The 21,385-nt window shown below is 42.3% G+C and overlaps 1 protein-coding gene across 1 annotated transcript in view; it reads right to left on the reverse strand.

The window, feature by feature from the left end:
* Nucleotides 1-21,385, reverse strand: part of PCNX2 (pecanex 2) — a 281,381-nt gene that overhangs the window by 198,796 nt on the left and 61,200 nt on the right. Inside the window, exons 9-12 of the mRNA XM_081237716.1 lie at nt 17,987-18,122; nt 10,447-10,592; nt 2,217-2,370; nt 2,098-2,130 (exon numbers count right to left, since the gene is read on the reverse strand). Coding sequence (XP_081093842.1) covers nt 2,098-2,130; nt 2,217-2,370; nt 10,447-10,592; nt 17,987-18,122 — 469 coding nt within the window. The remainder of the gene's footprint in view (nt 1-2,097; nt 2,131-2,216; nt 2,371-10,446; nt 10,593-17,986; nt 18,123-21,385) is intronic.

Here is a 21,385-nt window from a genome sequence, read left to right on the forward strand (position 1 = left end):
TCTGCAACTCTATCTGAAGCACATAGAATGTTATGAAAAAAAAATTTTTTTTTCACTGTGCTAGCTTCAGGTTTTAACAACTTGCTCAAAATTTGCCACCTCTGTGCTCCTGGAAGGAAACAAAGAAGAAAGTCAGTCAATCACTCCAAGAGCAAGAACTGACTGCATTAACAGCCCTTCCTGGGAACGAACAAAGTAATGCAGTTTTGAAAAGCACTTTGGTTCATCTGACAGCCCCTGATGAATGAACCTGAGCCAGGGCTGGTGGCAGGCTTGAGCACCATCTCTCTACCAGACTGGGTTCATTCTCTTGACCATCTCCTTTCTGAGGTTTTCTCATCTCTAAACAGTAAATCAGCCTCTAAACGCCTACATGGCTCAGCCACGTTGCAAGGGGAACTATTTTATGGCTACCATATTTTCTTGCCTCATCAGAACGGTTAGAGAAATGCCAGCTCAAATCTGGGACTCATTCTACTCAGAAATCTGTGTAAGCAAATTAAGTACTGCAATAAACATAGTGTGATGTCTGACTGTGGCTTCTGTTGACAGTTAAGAGAAGTCGTTTCTTCCTATCTCACTACGACATGCTTGCTCAGATAAAGGAAGAGCAGCTGTATTTAGTCCTCCAGGACCTGGATCAATATAGACAATACGACTCCAACTTAGAGCAGGACTTGGGGGTCCTGCCAACAGTCATTGCAGATCTACAGGGATTATGCAGCTGTACTTGCCATCCTCCTCGCCCAGCATTATCCCTGAAAGTACATGCAGGAAATGAATGTTTAATAGCACACAACACCCCTCCCCCAGGTCACCCAGAAAGACAGTGACCCAAGCGCTGTCACTAGGAAGCGGGGCTTATTCATGACAGCAGGAGGACGCCAGTGTCGCATCTAGGGTGGGCTGGGACAACACACCCCAGGGCTGTACATCTCTGCTCTCACCACCTAACCCAGATTCCTGACGATAATCACAACAACACATCCGTGATAGCCAAATTATGCAGCTTCTCCTTACCTTGACATTCAGACTCCGGGATGAAAGAAGATGTATTAGATGTATTAAACCAATTATGGGGAACAGAGGAATTTAACAAGATACTAATGTATGCCAGGTGAGTGTCCAATTACAAGCTTTTCTTAATTACTATGAGCTAAGCATGAGCGATCACAGATTTAAAAGCAGTCCTAAATCCTGGATATGAATTTTTTAAAGGCACAGTAGCGGGACGGTCAAGTTTTCTTTCATTGGAAGTGGTTTTTGGGGACCCACAGGAGCTCACCGTAACAGAGGAAAGAAGGTTTCTCAAGGAGCTGGGACATCCACCAGGCAGTGGTCTCGGTGCAAAGGCACGTGGCCAGGGTCCCAGTAGGGAGAGCACCAGACCTGGAGTTGCAGCACCACAGGGGAAGGTGCAGCCGGGTCAGTGGATGCTACGTGTGCTTCCCAGCTCATGGAAGAACGCCCAGGCACCAAGAGATCAGTACTGGGGAGCCCAGAGTGTCAGATATAAATGAGCCCCAAACGATGAGGTAAAAGGTAACAATACACTTGAAAATGTGGAAGAGAAAGAGATCAGCTTCAGGTAAAAAGAATAATGATTCATGCTTACATACTGAGGTTTCTACCATCTATTAAGCAATTTCTCTATGCCAGGCACTGTTTTAAGCCCGTCACTTGGATTACTGAATCCCCATAGGCATTTTTATTATCCTTATTGACACACAGGGAAGCTGAGGCATGGAGAGTACACATTTTGTTCAGGGTCCAACAATCAGACACAGGAACCAGAAAACGAACGCAGGCAGCCTGACTGCAGAGTCTGGGCTCACCGTCTTTCCTGACATGAGTCCAGTGGGGTAGAAAAGGCCCTCCACACATTCTTGGTCCCCATCCTGTTCCTTCCCTGCCACCATCCCCACCACGCTCTCCGATCTAGCCTGAACTTGGCCACCATGCATTAATATTTCTATTTATATATTCAATATATATGGATATTGATATGCATGTGGCCTTTTGAATCTATTTTGCCCATTCCCCTATCTTCAACGCAAGCAGAGCGGACAAGCTACTCGCCTGTGATTGGACACTTACGTGGATTGGCGAGGCGGGGTCAGGCTGAACGCTCTAGAACACAAATGAGAAGTGTCTGTGTCATCATCTCATGATTTCAAGGCTACATTAGTGACAGTAAGAATTAGATGTGCTCTTGCCTTTAACAGGGAGTACTGGCAGCTGGCCATGACGAGGCAGAAGAGAAGCACCCACATGTCTTTGCAAAAGCCTCGGTTCAGTGTCAGAAATCCGAGCAGGGAAACCAGGACAATGAGTAAAACTGCCAGCACGTTTTCCTTGACATCTTCAGTTCTGGGCAAAATAAACAAATTAAAAACGGAGGGAATAAAAGGTAAGGCTGTGTGTTTTTAAACAGAGAATACCTGCATGCGTCTAAAAAGACTGGCCACAAGACAGTACTTATCCCAAGCACGCCTTTATATTGGGTAACAAGATTTTAAAGTTTCCTTCTTTCTTTCCTTCGTCCTGTGCTTTATATTTTTAAAAATCCATATTTAACTCCCACTTTCTGTTATTGAAGTAAATGAAATATAATCCAATTGGGTGTCCTTGGCCACTTAACTGGGTTTACTGGGAGAAGACCGTTAATTCCTCCATCCACAACAGTGAAATGTGAAGGAGCTTCACTGACTCCGCTAAATGAGGGAAGGGGTGCATGGCAATCCCTTCCAGACACAGTCTCCGTGGCCGGAATTTGCTTCTCAGTTTCAGAAGCCAGGAGAGCTCCAGCTGGAGGGCTGATGTGCAGAGGGTCCGACTGAAGGTATGTCATGACCACAGCCTCACGGGGTGGTTTTCTCTTGGGGGGCTCCACTTGAGAGGTGCAGGGTAGAGAGGTGAGCTCATCAGCTGTGGGGTATTATCAGTGGATGTGCAAAGGGACAAGAAAGGGAGTTTTAAGATGCTGATCCAAAGGGTCTAAAGCTGGATCACGGGGAGGCAATAAGGGCTGTTAGCGGGAGGAAGTGGATGCATCAAAGTGCAAAAGAGGACAGGGTAACACTGGAGGGAGGTGGAGGGGATGTGAAGGTTGAACGGAGGCCGGAGTTATGACGTCAGAGGTGGAAGACTTCTGTGGGAGGACTAGATGCAGGGTGGAGTTATGGAAGGAGCAGCTGAAATAAACTTAAGGGAGGATGGCATGGACCACAAGGTCGAGAGTTTAGATGAGGCATTCACAAGAATTCTGAGTACATTTCTTACCTCACCAATGTTTGCACATGTACATATTGTTCTGGGGTTGTTGTTTTTTCTGGCCGTGCCGCATGTGGGAATCTTAGGTCCCCAACCCAGGATTGAACCCACGTCCCCTGCAGTGGAAGCATGGAGTCCTAACCACTGGACCGCCAGGGAAGTCCCCATATTGGTCTTTCCCATTCAATTATGATCATTTTTAGACAGGGACAATTGGTTACTTCATCCCTGGCATGTTCAGGCACTCCTGAACATTCTATTTTTAATTAATAGACATTATTTTTTAGAGCAGTTTTAGACTTCAAAAAAAATTGAGGGGAAAGTACGAAGAGTTCCCACATAGCCCCTCCCCCCCAAACACACCCACCCTCCCCCACCATCAACATCCCCGACGAGGGTACTACATGTGTTATAATTGAGGAACCGACACGGACAAATCATTATCAACTAAAGTCCAGTCTACATTATGGTTCATTCTTGGTGGTGGACATTCTGTGGGGTTGGACAATGGTATAAGGATATGTATCTGCCATTACAGTATCTTACAGAGTATTTTCACTGCCCTAAAAACCCTCTGTGCTCTGCCTATTCATCCATCCCTCCTCTCTGACCCCTGGTAACCGCTCATCTTTTTACTGTCTCCATAGTTCTGCCCTTTCCAGATTCCCTGGTGGAATCATACAGAATGTAGCCTTTTCAGATTAGCTTCTTTCACTTAGTAATACACACTGAAGGTCCCTCCATGTCTTTTCATGGTTTGATAGCACCTTTCTTTCTATTGCGGAATAATATTGCACTGTATGGACATACCACAGTTTCTTTATCCATTCACCTATCAAAAGACATCTTGGTTTGCTTCCAAGTTTTGGCAATTATGAATAAAGCAGACTTCCCTGGTGGTGCAGTGGTTAAGAATCTGCCTGCCAATGCAGAGGACACGGGTTTGAGCCCTGGTCCGGGAAGACCCCACATGCCTCAGAGCAACTAAGCCCATGCACCACAACTACGGAGCCTGCGCTCTAGAGGCTGAGAGCCACAACTACTGAGCCCGTGTGCCGCAACTACTGAAGCCCACGTGCCTAGAGCCGGTGGTCCGCAACAAGAGAAGCCACCGCAGTGAGAAGCCTGCACACCGCAACGAAGAGTAGCCCCCACTTGCTGCAACTAGAGAAAGCCCGCACATGCCCACGAAGACCCAACACAGCCATAAGTAAATAAATAAATAAATATCAAACTTTTGAAAAAATTATGAATAAAGTATTTATAAACATTTGTTTGCAGGTTTTTGTGTGGACATAAGGAGCGTGATTGCTAGGTCAAATGGTACTAGTATGTTTAGTTTGGAAGAAACTGCCAAGCTGTCTTCCAAAGTGGCTGAACCATTTTGCAATCCCACCAGCAATGAAATGAGAGTCCCTATTGCTCCACACCCTTTGGTGTTGTCAGTGTTTTAGATTTGGCCATTCTAATAGGCATGTAGTGGCATCTCATCATTGTTTTAGTCCATAATTCCCTAATGATATATGATGTGGAGCATTTTTTCACATGTTTATTTGCCATCGGTGTATCTTCTTGGGTGAGGCATCTGTTCATATCTTTTGCCCATTTTTTAATCAGACAATCAAGTTGTATAGAATTGAGAAGTATAGAAATGTGAAGAACTCAGATATTAAGATGCTCATGTTGAATATTTTTAAAAGTATCTGGGGGGGCAATACATATTTGGTGAAAAGGGAAATTTATGTGTTTTTAATTTTCTACTATGCACTTTTTATAGAGCTAAATGTACTTGTTAGCTCAGGTCCATAAAATACATTATGTATTCTTTAGTGTGCTCATAACATTTTGATGTGTCTACCTAAAACAATATATAAAGACTTAGGAAATAAAACAAAACAAAAATTTCAATTAGAAAAACCAAACCTCTGGGACTTCGCTGGTGGCCCAGTGGTTAAGACTCTGCAATCCCATGCAGGGGGCCCGGGTTCAATCCCTGGTCAGAGAACTAGATCACGCATGCCTCAACAAAGATCCTGGCGTGGCCAAATAAATTTTAAAAAAAACAAAAAAAACAAAAAAACAACTTCTTTCCTATTTAAAGGGAAAGAATAAAGTTCCTGAAAAGTATTTTTTTCCCAGATTCTCCTCCACCAGGACTCCATTCCTCTGCCCTCAGCCTCCCCACCATCACTCCCCTCCCACATTTCCTTGCATATCAATATTAAATATTGGGTTAAGACGTTTGTTCACTGGACAAGGAGTGTCATGATTAAGGCTGTCCTTTAGAAAGATTTATCTTGCGGAGGTTAACAAGATGCACTGAAGGGGAAAGGATAAATAATACTCCCAGAGAGAAGTAAGGAAGGCCTGGGAAAGTGACACAGCTGGAGAATTGGAAAGGACACGTGACTTTCAGACACAATACAGAATGAGGCAGAAAGGACCCTGTGATTGAATGGATTATCTACAGTGAAAGATTGGTTGAAAGAATAAAGATGATTCCAAGATTCCAATCTGGGGGAAGAGGATCATAATGGCAGAAATCGGGAAGGGGAGCTGCTTCGCTAAGGGAAGTCGATTCATTTGTTCATGTAATAAAAGGGCTCAGCACTGCTCTGGGTGCTGGGAATACATCAGTGGAGGAAAATCATGAAGCTTCCTTTCCAGTGGGCAGTGACATAAAATAAGTAATACAAAATGAATACATGATATAGTATCTGAAGATGATTAGTGCAATAGAAAAATGAACAGAACAAGGTGACAGGAGTTGCAACTGTCTGGGCAGGGAGCTGATGAAATTTTAAGCAGGAAGGTCAGGCTAAGACTCACTGAGAAAAGACACTTAAAAGACCAAGGGCTTGGTCATGCAGGTATCTAAGGGGTGAGCGCTCCAGGTGGATGGAACAGCCAGTGCAAAGGTCTTCAGGCTGGAAGAGGGCTTGGCGTGGTGAAGAATAGGAAGGCCAGCCTCATGCTGTTGTGTTAAGAAGAGTGTACAGGGAGATGTTGGTGGGAATGTGAATTGGTGCAGCCATTATGGAGAACAGTTCTGTATGGAGGTTTCTCAAAAAACTAAAAATAGAGTTACTATATGATCGAGTAAACCCACTCCTGGGCATTTACCCAGACAAAACTCTAATTCAGAAATATACATGCACCGAAATGTTCATTGCAGCACTAGTTACAATAGCCAAGACATGGAAGCAACCTAAATGAACATCGACAGATGAATGGATAAAGAAGATGTGGTACATATATGCAATGGAATACTACTCAGCCATAAAAAGAATAAAATAATGCCATGTGCAGCCACATGGATGGGCCTAGAGATGATCATACTAAGTGAAGTAAGTCAGAGAAAGATAAATATCACATGATATCACTTATATGTGGAATCTAAAAACAATGATACAAATAAACTCACAGACGTAAAAAACAAACTTATGGCTACCAAAGAGGAAGGGGGGAATAAATTGAGTATGAGATTAACAGATACATACTACTCTATATAAAATAGATAAACAACAAGGACCTACTGTATAGCACAGGGAACTATATTCAATACCCTGTGATAAACCATAATGGGAAAGAATCTGAAAAAAATATATATATGTATAACTGAGTCACTTTGCAGTATAGCAGAAATTAACACAACATTGTAAATCAACTATACTTCCATACATTTTTTTTAAAAAAAGAATAGCATACAGGGAGAATGGCTTTGAGCAGGAGATGCTCTTGCAGCAACTCAGATGGGAGATGAAAGCAGCTCAGACAAGGGTGGTTACATTGAAGGTGGAAGGTGCAGCAGACACATTTGAAGGAGCAGTAAACATAATTTCCTATGAGAAGTTGAAAGTGGGTGTGAAAGGATGACACCAAGATTTTTAACCTGAGAACCTGGAAGGATAGGTCTGTCAGCAGCTGAGGTGAGGGAGACTGAAGATGGAGCAGACTTGGGATAAGGCAGAGATGAAGAGCTGTTTCGACTCTGAAACATGATCTCTGATCATGAGATGTCAATCCCGTAGTTAGAGACACAAGTCGAGAATTGGGGCAATATGTCCAAGTTGGAGACAGAAATCTGAGAGTCACTGGTGGATCGATGGGATTTAAAAGCCATGAGACTGAATGCAATCACTAAAGAAAAGAGGGTGGAAAGAGCAAGAGCTGTGCAGCTCCTAAGGACACCAACGGGAAGTGGTTACCTGCAAAGGTGACCAGGAAGGAGTGACCCAACAAGGCAGAAGGAAAACCAAGAGAGGGCTGAGCCCTGGGAGTCCAGAGAAGAAAGTAAACCAAGACGGAGAGTCTAGTGATCTGGACCAGGGCAGGCTCCATGGAGTCCTGGGATCAGAGGAGGCTGAATGCAATGGGTTTATGAGAAAATGGGAGAAGAGAAACTGGAAAAAGCATAGGTAATGCTTCAAGGAGCTCTGCTGCAAGGGAGCCTGGACAGCAGCTGGGAAAAAGTGGTCGAGAGGATTTGTAAGGATGGGAAATATAAGAGCACGTCCTCGCGATGACAGTGATGATAGTGAGTTTCCCCCTACTTGTCACGTGGCTAGCTCCCTGCCATATTTCGTATCTGTGTGTCCTCAGATAAGCCTTCTGCAGCCACCTGTCCTGACATCCGTGTCCCTCCTCCCCCAGGTTCCGTGTCTTCCATGGCACCCAGTACCATTTGCTGTCTCAAATCCCATCTCCCCCAGTGGAGTCGGGCTCCCTTAGTGCAGAGACTGTGTCTGTTTCATTCACTGCCCTATACGCAGGGTTCCGTATAGAGCCTAGCGTGGAGTAGGTGTTTCAAATTTTGCTTTATTTTTAAAATGTGTTGAATGAATGAATAAATGAATGAAATGATGCTCAGATGGGCAGCTTTTTGTTTTAGATGCCAACCTGATAAACTAATTAAATGAAAAAGAAACCTAGGTGTTTTGCAAGATGGGGTAATGGCAGAAGAGAAAAGAAGAGAAAATGAGAAAGGAAAACAAAGACAAGTCTGAAAATATCTGAACAGAATGGATGGCAAACTGAAGGCAAACAGAAGAGGCTGCAATCACAGAAACCCATAACGCTACTACAATCAGAGGATAAGGAAACCTGTTCAAGGAAGATCAGCCTGAATTCCAGCAGAAAGCTGAGAAACATCGAGCAGAAGGCCTTAACCTGTGGGAGTCCAGAGCAGTGATTAGTCTGATTTCAGTGCCTGTTATTCACCAATTTCTTCCACTTCCTGCCAACCCTCGCAGTTTGTTTTTTATTATGCATACATTTTCTTTCTAAGCTTTCATTTGGCAAATTCAACTTCTCTCATCCACCTGTGACTTTAAATACCCCTGATGAATATCTAATGTAATTTATGTATGCCTTTTCAAATAACAATATACCTTTCATTGTCAAAAATGTAAAATCTATCGTGTGAATCCCTGTTTATTTATTTATTTATTTATTTATTTATTTATTTATTTTTGGCTGTGTTGGGTCTTCGTTGCTGCGCGCGGGCTTTCTCTAGTTGCGGTGAGCGGGGGCTACTCTTGGCTGCAGTGCACAGGCTTCTCATTGCAGTGGCTTCTCTTGTTGCGGAGCACCAGCTCTAGGTGCGTGGGCTTCAGTAGTTGTGGCACGAGGGCTCAGTAGTTGTGGCTCATGGGCTCTAGAGCACAGGCTCAGTAGTTGTGGCACACAGGCTTAGTTGCTCCATCGCATGTGGGAATCTTCCCTGACCAGGGCTTGAACCCATATTCCCTGCATTGGCAGGCAGATTCTTAACCACTGCACCACCAGGGAAGCCCAGTAATTTCTTTTTAAATGAGTATTTCCAAAAAACTGCCTCATCTAACAGGCTGTATTATCCTGAATTATTTTAGTTAAGTATGAAGTCTCCGTCTTAAGTGTGTGCCCCTTGGGTAACACAGTGTGGTTAGAAAAACCATTATAACTCCATTCCCTGACTTGTAGGTCCTGAAATTTACTGTTGTAATTGTGCATGACTACAGTTTTTCAGTATGTGATCATACCATTTAAGACATTACTATAACAAGTAGTCCCTGGGGGACCAACTACAGCAAAGCAGGCAACCAGCCTTCCCACTGCCCCGCGGCTGGCTTTTTTTTTTTTTTTAACATCTTTATTGGAGTATAGCCAGGACATGGAAGCAACCTAAGTGTCCATCGACAGATGAATGGATAAAGAAGATGTGGCACATATATACAATGGAATATTACTCAGCCATAAAAAGAAACAAAATCGAGTTATCTGTAGTGAGGTGGATGGACCTAGAGTCCGTCATACAGAGTGCAGTAAGTCAGAAAGAGAAAAAACAAATACCGTATGCTAACACGTATATATGGAATCTAAAAAAAAAAAAAACAAAGATGGTTCTGAAGAACCTAGGGGCAGGATGGGAATAAAGACGCAGACGTAGAGAATGCACTGGCTGGCATTTAACGGTGAAACTCAGCATTTGCTGATGACACCGTTAGTAACGGCATAACACATTTCCAAACCCACAGTCCTTGAAGACCACAATGCAGTCCTCTGTATATTTTGAGGTGGGGATAAGTCCCCTACCTGGCCCCAACTCCATCACGCCTTAGCCAACCTGACCCCCCAGCCTCTGCTTCCACCTCCCCACCCAGTACCCTCAGCTCCCACAGCATTGCATCTTGAGGAGCAGTGGTGAGGAAGAGTAACAGGGTTTAAAGGAAAGATCAGCACTGAAATTACAGGATAGAGAGAAGAAGAACCCACGTCGTGAAAGGAAAGGGCCAGACATCACCACCCCAGCCACCCGGTGTCCCTCCTCTCCTCTCCACACCACACCCAGGCACCCAGGCCCTGCCCTGCGTACAGGAGCCACAGACCCTCCTACAAAAATTGGCAGGCGATGAGTAGACCAAGGCATAATATGGACCCCAAAGCTAACCTTAAGGCTAAACCATTTTACCCATTTCTCCCAGCTCCCACTGTAATCACTCAATGACAATTTCTTCAGTTGTCAAGATCTCACTGCTTCGACTCTGGGTGTGCAGCACAAAGGGTGGACACCTTGAAAATGCCCCCAGAGAACCTCAGCCTGCAGCCAAATTCCTTGCTATCAGCACGTGAGCACAAGCCGCCACACGCCCCCTTGTGTCTTTCACCCATACACGTGCGTGCCCGGCAGCTTACCGATCAAGTAACGCCAACAAGGTAAGGCGATCATACCAGACCTTAATCCACTTGCCAGGGAAGATGATAAACTTGTAAAACTGCTCTCGGTTAAATTTTCCTTGTGTGGAAGAATAGGAAGAGTCTTCTAGATCCTGACTCAGATGCTTTTAGATGCCGAAAGAAAAAACAGAGAGACGGTCTCACATTGACGTGTTATTGTCATAAATAAACCTCCTGATTTAAAAGTACTAAAAGCAGATGTTCAAATTCTGAAATGGAAACCAACATAGTTCATAAAAAATGGGTACCCTAAGAAAAGGATGATGATCAACAGAAAAGCTCTTTTTTCTTTTTTTGTACTGAAGTACACTTAATTTACAATGTTGTGTTAGTTTTAGGTGTACAGCAAAGTGATTCAGTTATATATACACATATTCTTCTTCAGATTCTTTTCCCTTATAGGTTATTACAAAATATTGAGTATAGTTCCCTGTGCTATTCAGTAGATCCTTGTTGGAGAAAAGGTCATTTTTACCAACACACTTCAATTTCATTATAATGTAACATTAAGATTATGCTACACATATCAAAATACTGCTGTCAGGCCAAGAAACTGCTATGAAAATAATTCTTATGAAAGATCAGAATTCAGCAAAAGACCTTAAATGACTTAATTTTTGAAAGGTATATTATTTAATGTAATGCTGAGATAAATATTTAGATTTTACTATAAGTAAAAATATTTTCACTGACAATATGTAGGTCCTCGGTGAAGCCCAATATAAGAAAAAATAAAATATTTATAGAAAAAATATAAGCCAATAAAACAGAAACAAATGGGGGAATTTAATCTCAGATTGAAAATATTTTCGCCCCAAATTCATCTCTGATTGGCTCTAATCCAATGGAAAGGAACTCAGTTTTGAAAAATATTAGTCTTCATTCATTTGTCAAACAAATACTTAATGAGCCCCAGCACCCTGTACATCTTCTATTTCTAATCTGTCTTTTTTTTTTTTGATAATTGTGGTTAAAAAAATACATAATGTAAAATTCACCATCTTGACCATTTTGTAAGTATACATTTCAGTAGTGACGATAATCATATTGTTGTGCGAGAGATCTCAGGAACTTTTTCATCTTTGCAAAACCGAAACTGTCCATGTTGCACACTGACTCCCCACTCTCCCCTCCCCCAGCCTGACAACCATCCTTCTATTTTCTGTCTCCAGGAATCTGATTCCTCAAGGGACCTCCTATAAGTGGAATTATACAGTATTTGTCCTTTTGTGACTGGCTTATTTCATTTAGCATAGTGACCTCAAGACTCATACATGCAGCAGGCCTCAGAATTTCCTTCCTTTTTAAGGCTGAATAAAATTCCGTTGTATGGATAGACCACATATTGTTTATTCATTCATCTGTTGACAGACGCTGAGGTTGCTTCCCCTACGCCCTTGGTGGAATATTCGCTATTCACAATCGTGAATGATGCTGCTGTGAACATGCACATGCAAATATCTGTTCAAGTCCCTGCTTTAGGCTCTTCTGGATATACATCTAAAAGTGGAATTGGTGGATTATTCTAGTTTGTATTTTTATTTGTTTGCTTTTGTCCTCTGTTTTTCCCAAAAAGATTTTTGGTAGGCTCTAATTTCCTGTAGGCTGACTAACATAAAACACAGGAGACTGATAAGAAGGACCAAAATAAGAAAAGGGAGGAAGACAGCACAGAAGAGCAGCCATGGAGGGGATGCTGACTTTTAAAGGTCTCACACACTTCTCTCTGACTTACAAAGCAGAAGGCTATACTTGGGCAGACTACATAATTTTTCCTTAATTCAGAGAAAGTCGCTGATGTCAAAATGCCTGGCATGCATAAGGGCAGCACACCTGCTTCATTGGAGACCACGTGGCACCCTCCAAGGATGCTGACTTTACCACCTCTCTGTTTCCAGATGCTAATTCCCTGACTCAGCTATAGAGCACAGAGTTATTCATACTATAAACGCAAAAGGCATTTCAAGGGAAAGTTGATCCATCGTGAAGGCAATATACAGGTTAGCAATATACCGGATGGATTGGGCTGTACTATTACAGCAAAGTTGAGATTATAAGTGCTGTTTGTGTCTGGAATGCGACTCCAACAGAAAAGAGAGCTTTGTGGAAACTGCCTGCTGTCATGTCAGCAAGAACAGCATCTTCTTTTAATGACAACGAATTTGTGGTTTAGAGTAAACCCTCCCCCCAAAAGAGATCCTTTTCCTTTATGCTCCGTGGATAAAGAGAGCAAGTAAGAAATACGTGTACAAGCTGAGCATGGTTTACCATTCTGTGTTGTGGGAATTCAGGTATGATGTGTAAACAGGTCAAGGGTAAGCAACAGTGAAAGTGATAGCATTCTTTTGAATAGTAAGAAAAATACTCTCCTTTAGTGAGAGTAGTTTTAGGGAAGGTTAGTATAAAAAAATCACATGAAGACTACGTCTACATTTTCTGCAAAACTTATTAAAGATTCTGGCATATTGTGCTATTTATTGCTGCTTAAATGGAAGTCCTTGTTTAAGAAACATTTCAGAATTTAATGCAAAGAAAAAATGGTTTGATTTCTGTGTTAGTTTACTAGGGTTGCTACAACAAAGTACCACAGTTGGGGTGGCTTAGACAGGAGAACTGTATATCCCCCAAGCTCCCTGAAACATTCAAGAGTTCCGTATACCTAATAAAAATTTTGATGATATTAATAATTGACACTGATTATTAAAGGCATAATTTTGCCATCTTTAATCCTAAAAACCTCACAGTAACTCTTCCACGTAGGTGTTATTATTCTGGAGGCCGAAAGCCCAAGGTCAAGGTGTTGGCAGGAGTGCTTTCTTCTGAGGCCTCTCTCCTTGGCTGGCAGATGGCCGTCTTCTCCCTGTGTCTTCACATGGTTTCCCTCTATGTGTATCTGTGTCCTGATCTCCGCTTCTTCAAAGGACACCAGCCATACTGGATTAGGTTCTACCCTAATGACCTCATTTTAACTTAATTACCTCTTTAAAGGTCCTATTCCAAATACAGTCACATTCTGAAGTCATGGGGGTTATGATGGCAGCATATGAATTTTGAGGGAGCCCAAATCAGTCCATAACAACTTCCTTTATCAGAAAATGAGGTTCATCGAATTTCATTTTTTGCTTTAAATAGCAAGGAAGCACAGAGCTCGATGTTTCAGTGAATCACAGCAATTATACTTAGCCTGTTTTCTGGTATAAATTTCAAATTCAAATTTTCTTTTCCCCCTGCACTGCGTGGCATGCAGGATCTTAGTTCCCTGACCAGGGATCAAACCCGAACCCCCTACAGTGGAAGCGCAGAGTCTTAACCACTGGACCACCAGGTAAGTCTCTCAAATTCAAATTTTTCTCATCGTTTTAATCATTCATTTATTCACTCATCCCAACAAATATTTATTATGCAGATTATATAAACCAGATATGATATGTAATATAAGCTGAAAATTCAAAGGATAACAAGACAGTTTCTACCTTAAAGGGGTTTAGGAACTCCTGGGGAGTAGACAAGCCAACCAGCCTGGGTAACACGGTGATACACACACATACATACAAGTATAAACATGTCTATATCTGCATCTATATACCCAGAAAGAGAGAGAGGACTGAGCCATGGGAGCAAACAGGTGGTTATCCCCAGAAAGGGCATGGAATAAAGGGGTCTAACACAGAGCTCCTGGCAACCATCAGTGATGAAGGAGCTGGCAGGGGTGAGGACCCACAGTGGCGACTAAGGGGAGCTCCATATCTATGACTTAGGTAAACACAGAGACACACTAACCAAGAGGCCGGTTCTGTCTCTGATTCATTCATTAAGCCTCACCCAAGAACAATCACATCACACTGCCTGCAAGTCAGGCCTGCAAGTTTTCTTCTACGATCAGAAGAAAGAGATTAGTAAAAGGAGGGGGACGGGGTGTAAACTGAACACAAGTCCTTTTTAAGAAACAAGATTATTGCATTTGCTCACCCCCCCCCATATGGATCTGTACTGACAGCACAATACCAAGGTCCGTTTTGTGAACCTGAATTATCAAGAACAGCTTAAATAATGATCAGCACATTCGGTTTAAGAAGGTACAGAAGTATATAGTACATTTCAGAAATAATCTTTGGGGCTTCCCTGGTGGCGCAGTGGTTGAGAGTCCGCCTGCCAATGCAGGGGACACGGGTTCGTGCCCCAGTCCGAGAAGATCCCACATGCCGTGGAGCGGCTGGGCCCGTGAGCCATGGCCGCTGAACCTGCACGTCCGGAGCCTGTGCTCTGCAACAGGAGAGGCCACAACAGTGAGAGGCCCGTGTACCGCAAAAAAAAAAAAAAAAAAAGGAATGTAAAGGGGACTTCCCTGGCAATTCAGTGGTTAAGACTTCATCTTCCAGTGCAGGGGGTGCGGGGTCAATCCCTGGTCGGGGATTCCACATGCGTGTGCCAAAAAACCAAAACAGAAAACAGAAGCAATATTGTAACAAATTCAATAAAGATTTAAAACAAAGAAGTGGTCTGCATCAAAAAAAAAAAACTTTAAAAATAAAAAAATTTTTTAAAAAGAATGTAAAGGTCCATGCCCCTCCCCCAAGCTACCTGAAAAGATCTACTGTTCAAAATAATGGTACCCTTGCAGCAACATGGATGGACCTAGAGATGATCATATTAAGCGAAGTAAGTCAGAAGGAGAAAGACAAATACCCTATGAGATCACTTCTATGTGGAATCTAAAATACGACACAAATGGACTTACCTACAAAACTGAAGTAGTGGTGAGGATGTCCCAGGTGACACATGCTGCACTCAAGCAGCTGTGAAGAACGGAGGGAGGGAGGGAGGATGGGGAACGGGAAGTCCGCAGAGCCCTATGGAATAGGGCTGGGTTTTGCTGGACTATCTAAGAGTCAGCTCCCCCTGTTGTGGCTATCCTTGTGCCCCCACTCTCCAGGCAGTGAGCTCACCTGCAAGCCACACCCAGGTTACTTCTCTACCACCTTCAACGCATCCTCCACGTTTCGGCTGAGATCTCCCCTCAGCGGGGAAGTCTTCCTGATCTCCTGCGTCCTGCCTGGGGCCTCCTGTGCGTCCCATAGCACCTGAGCCTGTCCTTATCACAGGCTCCATCCTACAGAGGTGGACTGGTTGACCAGTTATTACAGACTGCCAGAAGGCAGAGGCTGAGGCTCTCTCCCACTGTTTACCTCGCCCTTAGCACAGGGCTGAAGGTACAGTCAATCTTTACCAAATATGTGTGGGATAATGAGCAGGAAACCAACTTAATTTTTATTTCGTGGCCCAAACCTAACTGAATTCCCTGGTGATATCAATTACATTTGGAAAACTAAATAGTAGAACTAAAGAATTCTTTTCGATATGAGACCTTTGTAAATATTTAGGGTCTGTATAGGAGCCTGGATAGCAATCTTCATTTTCCCTCCTCTATACCTACCTAGAGTAAAACTTTAATTGTTTATAAATTCTACTTAAAATTAAGAAAGTTAAAAAAGTTGAAGTTCATCAATGAATTTGGTTAAGTGTTAAAGGTGAAACAATATATATATAAATTTAGTGTTTTATATACTCATTTACATAATCACGCCACTTAACAGAATTTTAAATGTAAAACAAGGAGTAGTGTAACTCTTTCTGGTTTATCCATGCAATATTTACTTATTTCTGAGTTTCTGTTCTACGTGGGATGTTTTTCAGACGCTAAGTCAATGGATTTGCATCTCTGACAATCCAAAATTCCTAGTTTCCCTAGGATTCTGCCACCCATAGGATCTGTGACATTTGCATCTTCCCAAACTATCTGAATATTTTTATATAACCTTCCCCTCCTTGTGGGTTCAGTACTGATGTTCTGGAGGTGGGGAAGGGTGGTAGGGAGCTGAAGCTTCCCCAGGCCTGTCTCAGGAGAAGGCAAGTTTCTCAGAGAAAACCCACATTCTGCAGGGCCGCCCCTGCACTAAGGCTTGTGGTGGGAACTAGTACTGGCCGCCATGGTGGGGCTGGACACAGGGCACGGAGTGCAGAGGGCACAGCTGGGGTCTGAGCCCAGGGGAGCACACGCAGACACAGAAAAGACTGGTGAACCCAAAGATACTGAGGGAGAGGAGGAGGCTGCAGAATGCAGGGTCCTCAGAGCTGGAGGCTAGAGGCAGGGTGGGAGACCCCAGCGCTGCACCCTAACTGGGCAGGACCACCCAGCATGCCCAGGGACCAGGCATCTGCTGGACCAGCCCTGCTCAGCCATCAGAGGCTCCCTCTCACCTCTACTCGCCTCCCGGGGTGTTGGAAAGCTTCCTCCTGCACCCAGATGTCCTCGAAGGGAGGAGGGGGAGGAGAGACCCAGTACACGAAAGGAAAGACAGCCCTGAAGACTGACCCTGTAAGTTAACTGAATGCTTATTCCTACCGAAGCTCCTTCAAGCCTGAGAGCACCGATTACCCTTCACTGGCTTTTTCAAGTCCTCCCTATGCAGCCCTCCCAACTCGTACCCAGTCAGCAAGAATACAGACTCCAGAAAAACATGCGGTCAGTTAGAAGATAGCCCAACATTTTTTCTGCACATCTGAAAAATAGTGTAAAGTTTCCTATCAAGCATCTTTTGGAAAAATTTGGTTAAGCACTCAAGAAAACGTATATAAAACTATTATTTCTTTTTATAGGTGAGATTCTCTACAAGAAATCAAAACATTGTCAGGAGGAAGGCAAACACAGCAATAAAGAAACTTCACACTAACTTGACAGTATCCCATCTATTACCCTCTTCCTTCCATCTGTACTTACCGAAATCCACCTTCCTTCAAGGTCTAGCCCAATGTCTCTTCTCCTAAGGAGCCTTCCCCATCCTCATTCTCCGAAACGCCCTGATGGAATCTGGAGCTCTAAATTCATGACTGGTTTTATGTCTTTGCTCCCATGTTATCTTTTCCTTGAATTCTTTGCTCTGTGTCCCACAGAGTCTCAGTAAAGGTGTAGTGAATAAGTGAATGAACATCAGTAAGTTATCTCTTAGTAAAACAATACAAGGCTTCATCTTTTAAGCCCCTTGATGATCATGTCATTTGCTCCAAGAATAAAGTCTCTCTTCAAGCCAAGATTCTCTTTAAAAATCTCTGCATGCTTAAAATATAAGGCTATAATAAATTAATAAAAATCCAGATATTTTCCAAACCATGGGGGGAAAAATGCCATCCTAACCAAGTGAGCTCTTGTGGGATTTGTGCATCCCGGCAACCAAAGATCAATGTAAGTGAATTTCTAATGCCTTTGGAAGAGCAATTAAGACAGTAATAATCCCGTGAGCATGAATGGAAGGGTACCTGTTATCTAAGAGGTTTCTTTTCACATTTGTTCAGTAGACTACCACAAAGTGATATAGCCACAACCCAGCTGACATAAAATTCAGGACAAGACTGGGCTAATTCTATTAGGGAATCCAACCTGGAAACAGGTTTCAGGATCTCTGCTTCTGGAACATTCACAAATGGTAATGCTGGGACGTACCCGTGGGGTTTCTGACTGGGTCCTCCGAGCCACCATCAGCAACAGCTGTTGTTGCAAGGCACTGACCACAGGGTCCCCTGAAGAAGGATCTCGACTCTCGGAAGTTGTGGTACTGGACGAGCTGCTCTGTATGTCTCTGAGGATGGGCAAAACAAATGCTTCGGTTACCTGGAAGTACCAGAAGTCATCTACTTATTACATGCAAACACAAGGACAGCAGGGATCCTTAATGCAGGTTGCGGGTAAGTCTCTGCCACCTTGCATGGGCAGTTCAAAGTCGAAAATGGCTTGTGCCATGCCACCTTCAGGCAGAAGGGCTATCATCCTGCACACATTCAACATGGAACTCCAGTTTTATTCAATCATCCAAGACGGTGTGCTTCAGAAGAGATGAGGTCCCTCCCTGGCCTCTGGGGTAAATCCTGGTCATCCCACACCCATCATGGGAACTCCAATCACCCCGGCCAGTCCTGGCACAGGAGTGTAATGCTATTCTAAGGGGCTGCCACGGAGCAAAGGGGAGGCAGCTGTGGATAAGGATGCTCACAAGCAAGTTTTTCTATTTCTTCTTTTTTTTCAGTGTTTTTACCTTTAAAAAAATTTTTTTAATTTATTTATTTTTTATTGAAGCAGAGGTGATTTACAATGTTATGTTAGTTTCAGGTGTACAGCAACGTGATTCAGTTATATTTATAGATATATATGTATATGTATATATTCTTTTTCAGATTCTTTTCCCATATAGGTTACTACAAAATATTGAGTAGAGTTCTCTGTGCTATACAGTAGGTCCTTGCTGATTATCTACTTTATATATAGTAATGCATATATATTACTCCCAAATTCCTAATTTATCCCTCCTCCCTATCTTTCCACTTTGGTAAACATAAGTTTGTTTTCTAAGTCTGTGAGTCTGTTGCTGTTTTGTAAATAAGGTCATTTGTATCATTTTTAGATTCCACATATACGTGATTTCATATGGTATTTGTCTTTCTCTTTCTGATTTACTTCACTTAGTAGGATAATCTCTATGTCCATCCACGTTGCTGCAAATGGCATAATTTCATTCTTTTTTATGGCTGAGTAGTATTCCATTGTATATAGGTACCACATCTTCTTTATCCATTCATCTGTCAATGGACATTCAGGTTGCTTCCATGTCTTGGCTATTGTAAATAGTGCTGCAATGAATATTGGGGTGCGTGTACCTTTTCAGATTATGGTTTTCTCTGGATATCTGCTGCAGAGTGGAATTGCTAGATCATATGGTAGCTCTATTTTTAGTTTTTTAAGGAACCTCCATACTGTTTTTCCATAATGGCTGTACCAATTTACATTCCCACCAACAGTACAGGAGGGTTCTACTTCTTAAAAGGTAACAAAAGTAAGAGACCATCTCTCTCCTGACCTTTAGACGCTATGTGAGTCAGAAACCCTTGGAGCTGCAGCAGCGATACTGCCATCATGAGGGACAAGCCCGAGAACAGCAGAGCTGAAAGACAGAAGGAAACTAGTTTCTTGATGACTAACCAACCCTGCACTGATCAAGCCTTTGGACTTCCTGTTTCTGAAATAACACGTCTTATTATTGTTTCAAGCGTTTTTCTTTTTTCTTTTAATATTTATTTATTTATTTAGTTGCACCAGGTCTTAGTTGCAGCACGCGGGCTCCTTAGTTGTGTTGTTGCGCAGCCACCTCAAGAATGCAGATGTTGCACTAATGTCATCACCTTCCTTTTTTTAATTTATTTTTTTATTGAAGTATAGTTGATTCACAATGTTGTGTTAGTTCCTGATGTACAGCAAAGTGATTCAGTTATACATTATAAACATATTCTTTTTCATATTCTTTTCCATTACAGTTTATTACAGGATTTTGAATATAGAACCCTGTGCTATAGAGTAGGACCTTGCTGTTTATCTGTTTTATATATAGTAGTTTGTATCTGCTAATCCCAAACTCCCACTCCATCCCTCCCCCACCCCCTCTCCCCCATGGCAACCACAAGTCTGTTCTCTGTGTCTGTGAGTCTGTTTCTGTTTCATACATAGGTTCATTTGTGTCATATTTTGGATTCCACATATAAGTGATATCATATGGTATTTGTCTTTCTCTTTGACCTACTTCACTTAGTATGATAATCTCTCTAGGTCCATCCATGTTGCTGCAAACGGCATTATCTTGTTCTTTTTTTTAAGGCTGAGTAGTAATGCCTTCTGATTTCTAATCTCACGTTTTGGTACAAAGTTTCTAACAAGTTTTTAGATCTTTCTTTTTCCCAACTCCCTACTACTGTATTCACAAACACACAAATGCTTATTCTACAGGAACAGTGTTTAAAATACGTCCACTATTCTCACATACGTGCTCACAAACACACAGGTTTCTCTACATTTTTGAGACATGATTTATGACTATTTGATGATACATTCAATAAAGGCCTCCTTCAATAACCATTCAATAATGGTTTCTAAGTAAAGAACCACTTAGGAAACATCGTACATTAACATCAGGGTTTGAGAAATGAGTCAGGTGGGATAAGCACATGGATTTTGAAAACTTAAAAATCCTATCCTTCCATTATTTGTATGATTGTTCCATAAAAGAGTGCTTTTGCTTCCTGTCCATACTAGTGGTGTAATGTGTGTCACTAACAGAGAAAAAATTTAGATTTATAAAGACAGTGTTCATTCAAACTTTTGTACTTTGTACAGAAACCTCTGAGGACTGTAATTCTGTCATTTCATAGCTAAATACAATAGGATCGAAAACATCTTGTTGATACAAATTTAGAGAAACCTAAAACTCAGCAAATGCCAGAACTTCACTAAAACCAAAAGACTGATCTGACTTCACTGTAGGTAATGTAGGTGATGACTATAAATAGGCAGAAGCAGTATGGCAATGTGAGAAAATCTAGACAGTGTACAGCGCCCTCTATTGCCAACTGAAATAAACTAAGAACTGACTACTGTGGAAGGTGTAACAAAGTTATTTCAGAGCAACCTTCCTCCTGCCAGGGCCTCCTGGCAGGAAACACGGTCCAAAATGAAGTGTCAATACAGCTGAATTTTTTGCATGTTTTTGATGACAAAATAAAAATAATAACAGATAACATTATTTTCCTGCGCAAGCCATTTAAAAACCCTACGTAAAAATCTAGGGCTTGGTTTTCTTTTCAAAATCTTTTGGATGAGTGCTAGAATTAAACAGAACTAGGCTTGAATTATTGCTCTACTATTTACTATCTGTGACTATAACAATGTTGTTTTCTTACCTCAAATCCTCACCTATAAACAGCAAGGTCCTACTGTACAGCACACGGAACTACATTTAATATCCTGTGATAAACCATAATGGAAAAGAATATGAAAAAGAATGTATTTATGTGTATAACT

Source organism: Mesoplodon bidens (assembly GCF_964165515.1).
Source record: "Mesoplodon bidens genome assembly, chromosome: 1".
Classification (NCBI taxonomy): Eukaryota; Metazoa; Chordata; class Mammalia; order Artiodactyla; family Ziphiidae; genus Mesoplodon; species Mesoplodon bidens.